The sequence below is a fragment of the Frankliniella occidentalis genome, unplaced genomic scaffold (assembly GCF_000697945.3).
Source record: "Frankliniella occidentalis isolate FOCC.00 unplaced genomic scaffold, Focc_3.1 Scaffold28, whole genome shotgun sequence".
NCBI classification, from domain to species: Eukaryota; Metazoa; Arthropoda; class Insecta; order Thysanoptera; family Thripidae; genus Frankliniella; species Frankliniella occidentalis.
In genome coordinates, this window is record NW_026267158.1 from 1149982 (window position 1) to 1163233 (window position 13252).

The window sequence follows — 13252 nt, forward strand, 5'->3', positions numbered from 1 at the left end:
GGATAATTGATGCTAGTGTGGGTTGGAGGGAAAAATATTCTGGAATCGAAACAATCATCTAGTTTGACGGTTAGCAAGTGCATCAAAGTGCATCCACATGGGAAAAAACAAGGAAATGATATGTTACACTAAACCTCCTTCCTTCATGCTAAAACCCCATATAAAGGGTGGTCCACAGACCCCTTCCTTTATTTTGCTTATACTGTACCGCATGCAGGCGTGCGGGCCTGTAAGAAAAACCTATAATATAACAACAGTCTGGTGCTGTCAATTATTAACCAGTGGAGGATTGTGAAATTTTCATTGTATTGTGGGGTAAAAGCACTGGAATAATAATATGATATTGTTATTTCAATGTACAACGCGGAATTGTACATCAAGTAGCTGGACGTTTTTCTAACAGTGGCGGGCTTGCCTACCCTAGCTCGCCGTTGTGCCTTATGCGAGTTATGCAACCCGGCAGCACGCCTGTCCGGTACGGTATGAACAACATAAAGGAAGGGGTCTGTGGTGTGGACCACCCAGTATATTGCACGCAATATCATTTCGAACTGACATAGCTACGACTTCGACAATCATTTATTATTTATTTTTGCTCCACTTTACCCCGGATAATGTGAGAGGGGCTACTATCTATGCGAGCTCCGGCCAGTGCCCCTCCCGCCATATCTCTCGCACTCGAGACAACTCGACACTCGATGCAACTATCTCTCTCGCACCTATATCTATCTTGATCGGCCCCCGCGCTGCTTCCAGATGTGAGGCAGTCCCCGCAGCTCCAGGATCACGCTAGCGTGAACTCTCACCCGCGTCGACCTCGACGCGCCGTGCCATGAGGGACGCGACGGAGGCCCGGGCGCCGCTGGCCGAGGCCGAGACGGACGCAGCGAGTCCGCCTGGCCCCGCCGAGGTCAACGGGTCTGGGGCGCCGGTGGGGGTGGCCGAGACCGCAACACCCCAGTCAGGGGCAGAGGAGGCGAGGACCAAGGCCACCGAGAACGCGACTGAGACCAATGCCGAGGCCGCCGAGGAAACGGAGGTCCCGAAAGCAGGAAATGATTCGGAAGGGGTAGAGGCAGGCAAGGGTGGGAAAGCCGAGGCCGACAGCACGACGTCCAAGGCCGACGGGGAGGAGCGGACGGAGCGCGAGAGTCCATCAGCCAACGGCAAGACCCATTTGCCCGAGGAGGAGACCCTGCTCAAGAAGGTAAGCATCGGCAGAGACCGGCGGACCGGAGTCTTCGGGCGGTCCAAACTGATCGCGACATTGTACATTGTACAGGTAGTGGAGCCGCTCCAGGTCGTCGAGAAGTTCGACTTCTGGAAGCTCTCGCTGAGCGAGAAGACGGCGTACATCAGGAAGAACATTACGGTGGAGCCCATGCTCGCCATGTACACCATCCCCAGCGTTCTGTCGAGCCTCGCGACTCAGAACCTTAGCCTGGAGAAGGCCTGTCGGGTCAACCTCGGCTACTCAGACGACATCTGCGACGCCCTGACACGCCGGGAGACGGCCAACTACACCTTCGAAGAGTCCGAGGTTAGCTACACCCTAGTACCGGGTACCACTTAGGGTGGTGTGGTTACGGCAGCACCCCGACACTCACCACCAAGAGAGTTTAAAGTCCGAAACTTTCCTGGAAAATTTTGAAACTTTTTCAGAAAATGTCGGGGGAAAGTCGGAAAAAAATTAGGAGAAATTTTTAAAAATCTAGAAAAATAAAATCCCTACACTCCTTGCACCTCGCAGGTCCAGAAACTCACCGCGAGCATGGCGGGGTGGAAGACTTTCATCCAGAGCGCGCTGCCCGCGGTGATCATCCTGTTCGTGGGGTCCTGGTCGGACCGGCACGGCTGTCGCAAGCCCTGCATGCTTCTGCCCATCATCGGGGAGTTCCTCACGGCCGTAGGCCTGCTCGTCTGCACCTACTTTTACTACGAGCTGCCCATAGAGGCGACCACGGTGAGATCGCCACTGTCCTGAGTTTAAGGGTCAGCGATTGACCAAATAACATAGTTGCTAATTTCCTCGACTACTTTTCAACTTCATTCTTTCCCTCACGACCACGACTTTTGCGCGACCCGGCAGTTCTCCGAGGCGGTGTTCCCCGCGATGACGGGAGGCTGGTTCGTCATGTTCATGGCCGTTTTCACCTACATAGCCGATGTCACGTCCGAGGTAGATCGGACCTTCCGCATCGGCGTTGTCAACGTGTTCTTCTCCATTGGCATCCCCATCGGCATGGCGTTGTCCGGAGTGATGTACCGGTTGATCGGGTGAGGCCAGAAAGTCATGTTCTTTTTTAACCAAGCAAACAAGAAAGAGCGGCAAAAGAGAGAGGGGAGGGAGGTCAATTTCCATGTTAACTTTCCTTGTCGCAATGTTCCCAGGTTCTACGGCGTGTTTGGGCTGTCCGCCTGCATGTACCTCTGCAGCTTCTGGTACGGCTACAAGCACATCAAGGAGACGCCCAAGAAATGGTCGGGCGACGGACCCGAGCCAGCTGGGCTGGTGGGCTTCCTCAAAGACTTCTTCGAAGTGCGTTATCTACTCGAGACGTTCCACACTTCGTTCAAAAAGGGCGCCAACAACCGGCGGGTGCGGGTGGTGCTGCTCATGGTGGTCGTCATGCTGGTCATCGGGCCGATGCACGGCGAGAACACCGTCATGTACCTCTTCGTGCGGCGACAGTTCAATTGGGACGAGCTGGACTTCAGTCTCTTTTCCACGTACTGCGTCATCGTGAATCTCATAGGTTGGGCATGGTATCAAGGGATGGGCATAGGTATCGTTCAGAAAGTGCGTTCGGTTTTCTCAGATTCATTTGGCAAATTACGGGTGGAGTGCCTGCGAGAGTCGAGGTAGGCCATCCCGCAGTACACACATGCACGACAGGCAATAAGTTGTCTACCTACCAGGCGCTGAACCTGAGCTAAATAATTAGTAGGTTCAAAACGATGAATGACTGGCGTACTTTCTGGATGATCCCAAGCAGCGTACTTGAAACTACAGCGATGAGAGCAGGGGGTTGCAGTACGAGGGGTCCTACTAGAAAATGCAAGAGTACACCAATTTTTCTGTTTTTACTTGATTTATTCTTATTTTTTCCGATTTTGTGGGGAGGGGTGTATACTGTTGCACACTTATTTTAATGAGTGAAGGACCCCTCAAAGGAATCCGCTCGCCATCCCAGCTCTCTCGGCAACTCAGTGTGCTTCCAGGGACGCTGTTGTCGGTCGGCCTATTCAGCTTCCTCCTCAAGTTCGACGACAGCGTCATTGGGATGATGTCCTGCGCGTCGAAGATTGCGGCCGGGTTCGTCTACGCGTTTGCAACCACGGTGCAGGTGGTGCGCATCGGTAAGCACACGGAGGCACGGAGGGTGGCCCTCCTGGCCTGGCCCTTCGGCCCCGTACTCTCTCCTGGTTATGGCTCTGGATGCAGGCGTGCGGGCGAGCTTGCGGGCTTGCTCACCGAGGCGTCTTAACGATCATGCAGCTACACCGTTTTAGTTACAACCGACATGGCACAGGCACCTTCATCCGGTCAGACTATAGAGAAAAGACGAAGTCAAGGTGGGATGGGGAGAGGGTAGCGGAGGGTAGAAGAGGGGCGTGAGCATTAGCGGCGCCGGGCGGACTTTTTTTCTTTGCTTCGGGTGAAGGTGCCTGTGCCCGTGTTGGTTGTAAATACAAACAGGGACGTTAAGGCGCTTTACGGCTCCGTGCGGGTATGCAACCCGGCCGCAGGCCTAGCGGCCGTGTCAAATGGGAAGCCTACCTTCCGGGCGCTCGGCCAGCGAGACTCATGCACATGGGACACCCGTTGTTTGACCCGCAGCACCGCTGATCGACATGATGAACGGCACTTCGTTCATCGCCATGAGAGCCATAGCGTCTAAGCTCGTTCCCAGTGATGAGTTGGGTAAGATAATTGTATTTAATTGTGACCCATTCGAAAATATCTTTGAAAATGTGTTTACCTGCATTTCCCAAATAATGTCAGTTTACAAGACATTGTTTTGTCCATCTTAACACGTTCCCTGCGGCGTGACCACTATGTGGTCACGCTCCCATGTTAAAGCAAAAATTAGCCGCAGGGAACGTGTTAAGTACATCGACGAAGTATATCTGACGCAGAAATATTAACACCACACTTTACCAGATTGGTTTTGGTGATGCAACTGATAACTTATAATTTTAAACTTCAAACCGAATGAGAAGTTGAGACCTGACAGCTGATAGCTCATAATTTATTTTTTACTCGTTCTTTACCATATCCTACCAACATCGACTTTGAGGTAAAAAGAACGAGTAGAGTATTGTTGTCAGTGCAGTCACACCTTAACTGATTCCACTTTCATCTCAGAACACACAACACCCACAGACATAACAATAGTATCATTGCACAGCGCAAATTAAACAACTAACAGAATGAACTTTTTTTTTTTTCAGGTTTAATAGTATTTTGAGATCCCTTCACAAATTTTGCACAATTTCATTTCAAGTCCCTTACCCTGCTTATTACAGTAATCTGAGAAGACACAACTGCTTCAAACTTAAAAGTGATAGGTACTATTCAAAATTAGGAGCCTTGGTGTGTGTTTTAACGATGACCTTTTGCACGTTTAATAGTATTATTTTGAGAACTCGAGTTCTGTTAAGATCTTAGCAGAACTTTTGAAGGTTTTCATCCTAAGTGTGGCTCGGCCCCACGGGCTCTGTTTAGACAACAGTGTGGACTAACATATATAGAAATATTTTTCAGAACTAGCCCGCTCAAAATATCAACACTTTGCACAAAAAGTGGCACTCTTTTTCTGACTTGTCCCCATTGCCCCTACCCACTAACACGACATTTTAAGGGTTTCACAACTGCAGTCAGGACAATACTTATTCTCTTACAACCGAATATGCTGACAAAGTGTGATGTCTGCAAAAAACAAGTTTCATATTTCACACAAAATTGTTTTGTGTTTTCCTTCTCCCTTGTTTAACCAAGAGATTACATCTCAATCAAAAAGTAAAGATCTGATGGGTATCAGTTGTGATTGTTAATATTTACCCACACCAATTGAAAACTACCTTATTGACTTGTAAGTCGACTTTAAAACATTTCTTTGGTTTCCCACTCTAACTTGTTTGACTTCCAGTGTTGTAAAGAATTCTTGCTGTATAAATCCCAAATTATGGGGGCACAAGATGACTCCAATGGGTAAATTATGTTTGATATTCCACAACATTCCTCCTCACCAACTCATTAATGCCGAAGCCAAGAAAGGTAGTAACAAAGGTGTAAAAAAATTATGAAGTGGTTACATTTTAACTTGAGAATTTGACTATTTCTTGGCGAGTACCCAAAGGCGCCAAAATAAGAAAGTTCTGCAAATGTAACTCCCGACCATCAGCGTTTACCACCTTTCTTGGCTTTGAAAGTCCTGAGTAAAATAATAGGTACTTATGACTTCTATACCTCTCCCTGCCACCTTTCATTACCTGCTCATTTCCTCTCAGGCAAAGTCAACTCCCTGTTTGGAGCGTGTGAGGCAATGATGCCAGTAGTGTGTGGACCTCTGTACTCCAAAGTCTATCAACTAACAATGGACACACTTCCTGGAGCATTCTTCCTCATGGGTGGTGTAATAACAGGGCCAGCTTTCTGCATTTTTGGGTGAGCTTTCTTTAACTAAAACATTAATGTGTAGGTAGTTGACAGCATCTATTAATAATTGTCCTCTTGCAGATGGTACTACTATGAAGCAAGGAAAGATAGACGAAAAGCTCAACTGAAGGAGATAAAGGGTCCTTAGGTAAAAAATAAAGTATTAATTTTATTTCATTTATTTATTTGAGCCAATTTCTCCAGTCAAAACACATGATGAAAAAGTACTCAAAGCCTGATAGGGAAGGGAAACAAATGTGATGTAGACATACAACTGAAGTACAAAACACAAAGTGAAGCTAAAAAAAAATTGTCTGATCAGATTTGGTGGTTATTTTCATAAAATCAACAACACGGACCAATAGTAATCATCATTTGACAAATTTCTCTTACGTTAACGACTAAGCTGTTTCAGAGATCTTGGTGGTAATTGTGTGTCAGCACAACCATTCAGTGCAGCAAATACAATGTCATCATGACAGTAGTCGTGAACAGAGTTAAATGAGTTGATGTGGAACTGTGATTCGTCAGAGATCTTGGTGGTAAAAGATGGTCAGCACAACCATTCTGAGTAGCAAATACAATATCATCACTTTCACAGTCCACAGCTTGGAGATTTAAACTAGACTCTTACCAGAAAAGGAGAGGGGCAAGTCATCCAACAGCCAACCGCAACTTCACAGCGACTATCCTGAAAGAGAAATACCATTAGAATTTATATACAACATGGGTGTGAAAAAAAATGAAATTATGTTATCAATGCTGCATCAGAGATCTTGGTGGTATTGTGTGTCAGCACAACCATTCAGTGCAGCAAATACAATATCATCATGACAGCGAGATATATCTGGTGGCAGCAAGTATAGAAATCTTACCTTGGCAGAATTCCCTTGGTATTGAAATGGAATTGATTGTTGATGCTCCCCAATACGCCACACAAAAGACCAGCCTGAAACAAAAGCATTAGCTGTAGCATGGCCTGAACAACTTTCAACAACTTTTGCCTCGCAAAAAGGTAAATGTACTCCTATGCTAAGTATATTCATTGGTGAACAATAAATATTGCTGATAGCGACAGAAGACTTTATTTCCCAATGATTTGGAGGTAAGAAAGGTATGTAGCACCATTCCCACTAACGAGCATTGGCAGATAACAAAATAAAACGTGGTGGGCAGGGGAACGAGAGAAGAGGTCCGCAAGAACAAGCACACCTGACGTGAGCAACGGTTGATGTTGAAACCATGCAGCAATAACGTACCATCACAACCATCAGGCTGAAATCCACAACGGCCACCGGCATCTTTGGCCAGTAAACGGAAAGCGAGGAGAGAAGGGAGAAGGGGCAAGACACAAGAGTGCACACGGCACACGCACGAGGCACGCCACGCACGTGCATGAGAGCGGGGCGACACGCGAGTACGAGTACTACGAAGGCGGTTAAAAGCTATGTCCCGGGCATCGTCGAATATAAACGAGAGGAATCAAACCTAGCACTGAACTCGTTTCAACTTTTGAACACTATGAATACTCACATTTCCTCCTGGATCCAAGAACATCGTACGCGTGGTAGCGTGCATCACGCATGTGCTGCCTGCCTGCGTGACTGCCTGAATATAAAAAGTGCTGCCTGCCTGCATGACTGCCTGAATACGAATGACGCTTGCTTAAAGTAAAGTGTATTTTCCACGACTTTTATAAAGCTGTGGTACAAGGCGGTGGCTTTTTCAGAAAAAGCAGTATGAGAAATTACAACGACCAACTTTTAAAATGGACGATCAAAAATGAAGTATAATTCACACGTTACACAATGAGGTATTGGAAAATTGATTTCAAAAATCACCCAAATTGGCCGTAGGAACTGGCAATTATTGGAAATGTGGTTAAATGTGTTTGATATCCCATCCCAACTTCTCTTCAGATATCGGGATTTGTCATCTCATTAGTAGCCTCACTCCGGGTGTGTTCCCGTAGGTAGGGGGAGTGGAGGGGGCGGGGGGTGGTGTGCGGGGAAAATTCAGTCAGATGTAAAATATCAACGTAAACAAATACGGTTCTGTCTGTCGCCGTCGGAACGATTTCTGCGACTACTTGTTTTTTATTCGTGTAGTATCTTCAGAATTATCTGCATTTAGCATTTACCGTTTATGTCATTCCTTAAACGTCACGTGAAGTAGCGGGCATGTGACTTCTTTTCTCCAGCCGGAATCATAACCTGAATTATTTCATCACCACCTGCTGTTACTTTCTGAATTATTTCACGCTGCATCTAAACAACCCGTTCGAATTGTACAATAACAGCCCTTTCATGCAGAGTAAGTTGCTGAAGCCCACTTCACGATCTCATCAATGTATCAGGATGTTTAATTGTTTCTCAACCCAATAGTACATCACTGTTTATGTTCATTTAAATGAGTAACTTTCTCTGACTCCACTCATTCCAGCCTGTACAGTATCAATGGCATATCACAGGTTTTTTTATCTTTGTTCCAGGAATGGAACGGTTTGAACTAGCAAAAAGATTAAAAAGGTTCCTTGAAGTCCATCTCACGTAAGTACCATCTAGTCATACACTTATGTTTACTTGCGTACCCCTTAACTTACTGAATTTGTTTTATTCTTCCAACAGAAAGCGAAGACTTTTCTTAGGTATAGTTATTTTTGGTTTAATCCTGTACTTTGGACAGCCAAGAGTCGGGAGATGGCTCTACAGACCTCAGGCGATAGTTGATGGTATGTATGGAGTGTCCTTTTCTATACAATATTCCTCATTTTCAATTGGAAGTCCCTTCAAGAAAGTTTTATAATTTTTCAGATATGGTTGAAAGGTGTATGGAAGATAGATTAACATCATTTCACTCTGAAGCCTCAGAGTATGATGCTAATATTCTACATTCTCCCCCTCAAGAAAATGAATTTTCCTACCTGCCGTATGTTGGCAATGGTTATATCGGCCTTCCTGTCAAGTTTGATGGCAGAATTATGATACGTAGTGGACGGACTTTGTCTCAAGAAGTTCCAATCAGACCACTTATTTCTGTTTCAATGTCGGGCAAGTTTGCTGAAGCATCCGTTGTGAGGTACTTGTAAAGCCTTCTAAATGGATCTGTGAGTTCAGAGCATTGCTGGAAATAAAGTGTTTTTTCTCTTAGATATTTGGATGGTGTGGTATATCGATACCAATGTATGCGGATGGGTCTGTACGCCAAGTATCAGTATTATGCCCATCGAACTATTCCAGGACTTCTCATTCAAGAAATTAAGGTGGTCAATCCATCAGACACAAATTTAAACTTAGAAGTTTCTCACTCATCCCCTCCAGATTCATGGCTTTCTTCATCAAATACTATCAGGTTTGCTCTAATGTACCTTGATGGAATTTATATATCTGTACTTGAGCTCCCGTGAAACTTATTATCCCCCACATATCAAATTATTTATGTTTATATATTCAATTTTTATTATTAGATTACAGCATGCTGTTAGCCAAGCAGAATTCAAAGTTTCCAAAGGTAAAATTGATATTGACTCTGATAGAGTTATAGCTGTGGCTGCTGTCGCAAGCTCTATCCCTTCCATACTTGAGGTATGTCAAATCCTTGTGGAACACAAGCAGACCAAGTAGTATTTAGTTTCTATGATTTGATTATGTTAATGGTCCTAATTTATTATCAGGTTAAAGCTCGAAGTCATGCCAATATTATTGTTTATTGTACAATTGCTTATTCCAAACCTATGTCATCGGATGAGTATTATGCGACTAAAACATCTGTTGAAAACCAAGCCATCCAGGTAAAATTATCTTAGACCTACTCATTATTGCTGTTTTCTTTTCATTTCAATAATACTAATCAAGAAATAATGCTTAATATCCAGACTATGAAGGATGCTCTTCTAAAGACAACTGCAAGTCTCAGACGTGATCACTCTGCTGTTTGGAATCAGTTGTGGAGCACAGGACTAAAAATTAGCAATTCATTGGCAGCAGGTGCCCTGAATGGACACCTGATTAATTCTACGATGTATCATGTGTTGTCTCAGTCTCCATCTCCCTATCATGTGGAGAGTGCCAATGCTACAACTAAGGCCCAAGTAATGAAAAGCTTAGCCTATGCAGACGGGTGTTATTCAAGCTACCACACTCTGTAAGAAATTAAAATTCTGTGGAACATTTTTGTAAGTACTCAACTCAAACGTATGAGGAGACTATTTAAAATATATGAAATGTTATAGGGATGCTGAAAACCTTTGGAAGGATCTATCAACTTTGTCTGAAGTGAACAATGTTGTGTCAAGGTGGCTTTTAACTTTAGAAAAGCAGGTACACTGATTTTGATAAAGTTCACTTTATCTGTCATGGATTCCAGAGCTTGATTTTTAAAAATCTTTTGTATTTTTTTACTTAGGGCTGCCCAAATCTAATCAAGGCTGGAGCCTTAGGTGTGGTTCAGGCTATGGTGTTAAGTTTTGGAAGTCTCAGATTTAGTAACCAGCATCTTGAATTCAACATCCACCCAAAGTACCTTCATAGAGATCTTGATTTCCGGTTTGTTTTCAGGAATATTCTTTATAATTATTCCTTGACTGTGGACAAATTCACCACACTATAACAATATGCTTTTCCTGCTTTTTATTTTTCAGGCGTTTGAGCTATGGAAATTCCAGTCATGTCAACATAAGTGTTGTTGTTCAGGAAGATAATCATGCTGTGTTGTATGTTGCTCTTGACCGAAGTGACAAGAACTATTACGCTTGTGATGGGGGTTGTCTTGATAAACCAGTGCAGCTTGGGTATGGTTTAGAATGATGCAATGAATTACTTTAAGTTTCTGTCTAAAGTTGTATAATCATTTTATGTACAACACTTTTCATTCTCCTACTTCTAGACCAGACAGAATTCAGTTCCCTGTCAAATTGACTGAACCTGTCACTCCTATTCTATATGTCACTTATGACCGTCAACATATGGAAGACCTTCGCCATGCCATTCATGTAAAGGAAATTAGTGAAGGTAAATATTCTAAAGATTTCTAAAATTGACAGCTTAACTTTTCTACTCTAAACCATAACTTTTCTCTATTCTTTCAGCCCCTGCTCTGGAGCACCATGTCATCGCATTGCATAAACATGGGCATCATCTAGGGGGCCTTCCAAACCTTTTCTGGGTGTCCATTGGTGTTTTAATTGTTGTATTCCATCTCTTTCTTTTCAAACTAATTTATAATGAGTACAAAGGATCTACTGATAAATTCAGGGCACGGTATGGTAAGCTCTGATTGGTCTTTTGAGTTTTCTCCTCCAGTCATAATTTATTTTGAGCATAAACTCCCCATTCAAGAGTTTTTTCATATCTTTAGTGAATGTAAGGGGAACCAAAACTTCAAGTTAAAGACTGCCTATGTATCTAACCCTTAACTTTCTTGTAGAATAACAGAACTGAATTTGGTATCTTCTTTGATGACTTGAAGGACTTGAAGGAGAGCAACTCACACACAATACAATAACAACAATATCATTTTGATTTACCTGACTGTGATCTTTCCATCCAATTTTAAGATTGTTGTTGTTTATTATATAGTATTTTATTGTGTGTATATGAACATCACTTGAAGATCCACTTGTATCACAGCTCTGCTTTTAAATTGACTTAAAATCAAGCCAATTTTGGATGTTTTATCTCTATAAATTGTACCATGTATTTAAAAAGTCAAATTTCTTTACATCTTTCCAATTTGCTAAATTGATGTAAATTGTTCTTAATTTTTGAGCTTTGAGCTAAATGAACGACAATTTAAGAACTGACCCTGACAATGTTTGTTGATTGCTGTGGAAGCGTGTATTGCTATACTTATGTTTTTGTTGTGCTTTGAATTACTCAACTAATATAGTTGTTTGTTCTTTAAAGTATTTTTTTAAATGTTGAATTTCGTTAACAATGTGATATTACATATTTATGTTGATTTTTTCTAACGAATTAAGGGGTTTCTTTTCCATCACTGTATACCTTAAATAAGTTCCTTGATCTTGATTTTATTTACTTGAGTATGTCACCTGATTTTGTTGGAGTATTTCTATCTCTTTTCCAGTGTGATTAAAATATTAAACCCAATTAATTGTACTAGTCGAATGTAAATTTCAAAATATGCTAATGTTCTAAAATTTTACACAAAAAAGCAAAGAGTCCTGTAAACCAATGTTAAATTGGAAAGACTGAGGCAAATCCCAGTAATACATAGTTGTATTCCTTGTAACCTAAAACTGCTTTCCTCCTTCTGAAAGCAGTTATTGATTTTTGTTCTGTTAGTTGTTTTTTTGTTTTGTTTTTTTTTCATCTGTTTCTGAAAACCAAACAATTTACATAGAAATTTCAAATAAATGTATTTCAACAAAAGTATTACATAGTTTTGACCCAACTTAATTATAGACTTGTTTTATTTAGCTAGTTCTAAGAATTGTCCTTGTGTACATATTTTTGTTGGTTTATGTAAAGATAATCATAGATGTTCAATAAATACTTTTATGACTTTCGATTAGTTTTTCCTTCTTGGTTCAACCAGAGGTTCGGTGGGAGTGCGGACTGTGCTCCCCCTCCCCCGTATGCCTGTACCCAGCTGATAGGCTAGATAGGGTAGAAGGCGAGGGGTGGCGAGCGGAGCGGGGACGCGGAAATCTCATTTTCCCGCTCACCAGCTTTCAAATTGCTTGTTATTGGGTTTCGCGGCCTGGCCTCGTGGCACATTGGCGTTTGCGCGGAGAAGAATGGAATCGCCAATGGAGTTTTGTATCAAAAATTTCACTGTCATCAATTTCCATCTGCATAATTATTTTTCCAAAAATAAGTATTGAGTTTTTGCGAGTTTTTGAATAATGAACAATTTTTTCGATCTATTCTTTTGTCTCCAGAACTACCATTCAGGGGTGCGGGCGGGCCCATCATGGGGTGACTGGGGTGACGTGGCACAGTACAGCGGGGGAGGGAGTCTTTCCATTCCAGCGGTTTCACGGCCCCTCTGCGCGCGGGCGCAGCTGCTCTAGAGCTGCTCCACTGCCCTATCGGGGGCGTGACGTGCGCAGCAGCCGCAGCGCGGGCCGCCGCCCCTGAATCACTTGTGGCGGTCCAGCCCACCCCACACCCTCTACACACCCCACACCCTCTCCGGGGCTGGGCCAGGCTCCCCTGGACCAGTGAGCGGTGAGGTCGCGGCGGGTGAGCGTCGCGCTATCGAGGACCTGCTGCCGGACCCCGAGGACACCATGGACGCCGCGAGTCAACGCCTCCGCCACATCCTGGGGCGCGCGCAGGGCGCCGGGGTGGCGGCCCGCGACCTGCCCGGCCTGCAGTCCGTCGTGAGGCTGGTGCGCGCCGGGGCCCGCGGCCCGCTCCCTGGGGGCCCGCTGGGCACGCTGGGGCTGGCGTCGCTGGCCGTGCCCCGCAAGGCCCGCGAGCTGCCCGTGCCCCGGCTGCGGCCGCTGCTGCTGCTCGCCGTGCTGGGCGGCGCGCTCTACGCCTGGTTGTGCTGGTGGCCAGAGCAGCGACACAGGCAGGTCAGCTGGTCAGGGCTTCGTGATGAAATACATATCAGAAAAAATGG

General features: G+C 44.4%; 3 protein-coding genes and 3 non-coding genes across 7 annotated transcripts in view; 2 read left to right on the plus strand and 4 right to left on the minus strand.

Annotated features, from left to right (window-relative positions):
- LOC113202875 (proton-coupled folate transporter-like) overlaps positions 1-5834 on the plus strand; it is an 8018-nt gene extending 2184 nt beyond the window's left edge. Inside the window, exons 2-10 of the mRNA XM_026417318.2 lie at positions 757-1207; positions 1283-1540; positions 1751-1963; positions 2090-2277; positions 2392-2756; positions 3223-3360; positions 3842-3925; positions 5515-5671; positions 5744-5834. Coding sequence (XP_026273103.1) covers positions 833-1207; positions 1283-1540; positions 1751-1963; positions 2090-2277; positions 2392-2756; positions 3223-3360; positions 3842-3925; positions 5515-5671; positions 5744-5810 — 1845 coding nt within the window. The 5' untranslated portion in view covers positions 757-832 and the 3' untranslated portion in view covers positions 5811-5834. The remainder of the gene's footprint in view (positions 1-756; positions 1208-1282; positions 1541-1750; positions 1964-2089; positions 2278-2391; positions 2757-3222; positions 3361-3841; positions 3926-5514; positions 5672-5743) is intronic.
- LOC113202876 (uncharacterized) lies at positions 5826-7271 on the minus strand. Of its 2 annotated transcripts, none has more exons than XM_052265607.1 (4): positions 7193-7271; positions 6538-6611; positions 6297-6353; positions 5826-5897 (listed from the first exon to the last, which is right to left on the minus strand). In XM_052265607.1, exons 1-4 carry the CDS (start codon positions 7245-7247, stop codon positions 5841-5843), a joined length of 243 nt encoding a protein of 80 aa, XP_052121567.1. In that variant the 5' UTR covers positions 7248-7271; the 3' UTR covers positions 5826-5840. The 2 variants fall into 2 exon arrangements, with proteins under 2 accessions (XP_052121567.1, XP_052121566.1); XM_052265606.1 differs by having other exon boundaries at positions 5826-6229.
- LOC113202886 (small nucleolar RNA SNORD24) lies at positions 6070-6143 on the minus strand. Its single transcript, XR_003303231.1, has one exon. It is a non-coding gene; the product is annotated as a small nucleolar RNA SNORD24 (small nucleolar RNA).
- LOC113202885 (small nucleolar RNA SNORD24) lies at positions 6188-6260 on the minus strand. Its single transcript, XR_003303230.1, has one exon. It is a non-coding gene; the product is annotated as a small nucleolar RNA SNORD24 (small nucleolar RNA).
- LOC113202884 (small nucleolar RNA SNORD24) lies at positions 6426-6501 on the minus strand. Its single transcript, XR_003303229.1, has one exon. It is a non-coding gene; the product is annotated as a small nucleolar RNA SNORD24 (small nucleolar RNA).
- Positions 7272-7681: 410 nt separating the features above from the next.
- LOC113202871 (uncharacterized protein KIAA2013 homolog) lies at positions 7682-12190 on the plus strand. The gene is made up of 13 exons (XM_026417312.2): positions 7682-7975; positions 8154-8211; positions 8290-8393; positions 8476-8740; positions 8813-9013; positions 9129-9246; positions 9336-9452; positions 9537-9805; positions 9894-9981; positions 10067-10206; positions 10302-10451; positions 10547-10671; positions 10749-12190. The coding sequence occupies exons 1-13, from the start codon at positions 7969-7971 to the stop codon at positions 10934-10936; spliced, it is 1830 nt and encodes a 609-aa protein (XP_026273097.2). The 5' UTR covers positions 7682-7968; the 3' UTR covers positions 10937-12190.
- Positions 12191-13252: the final 1062 nt, after the last annotated feature.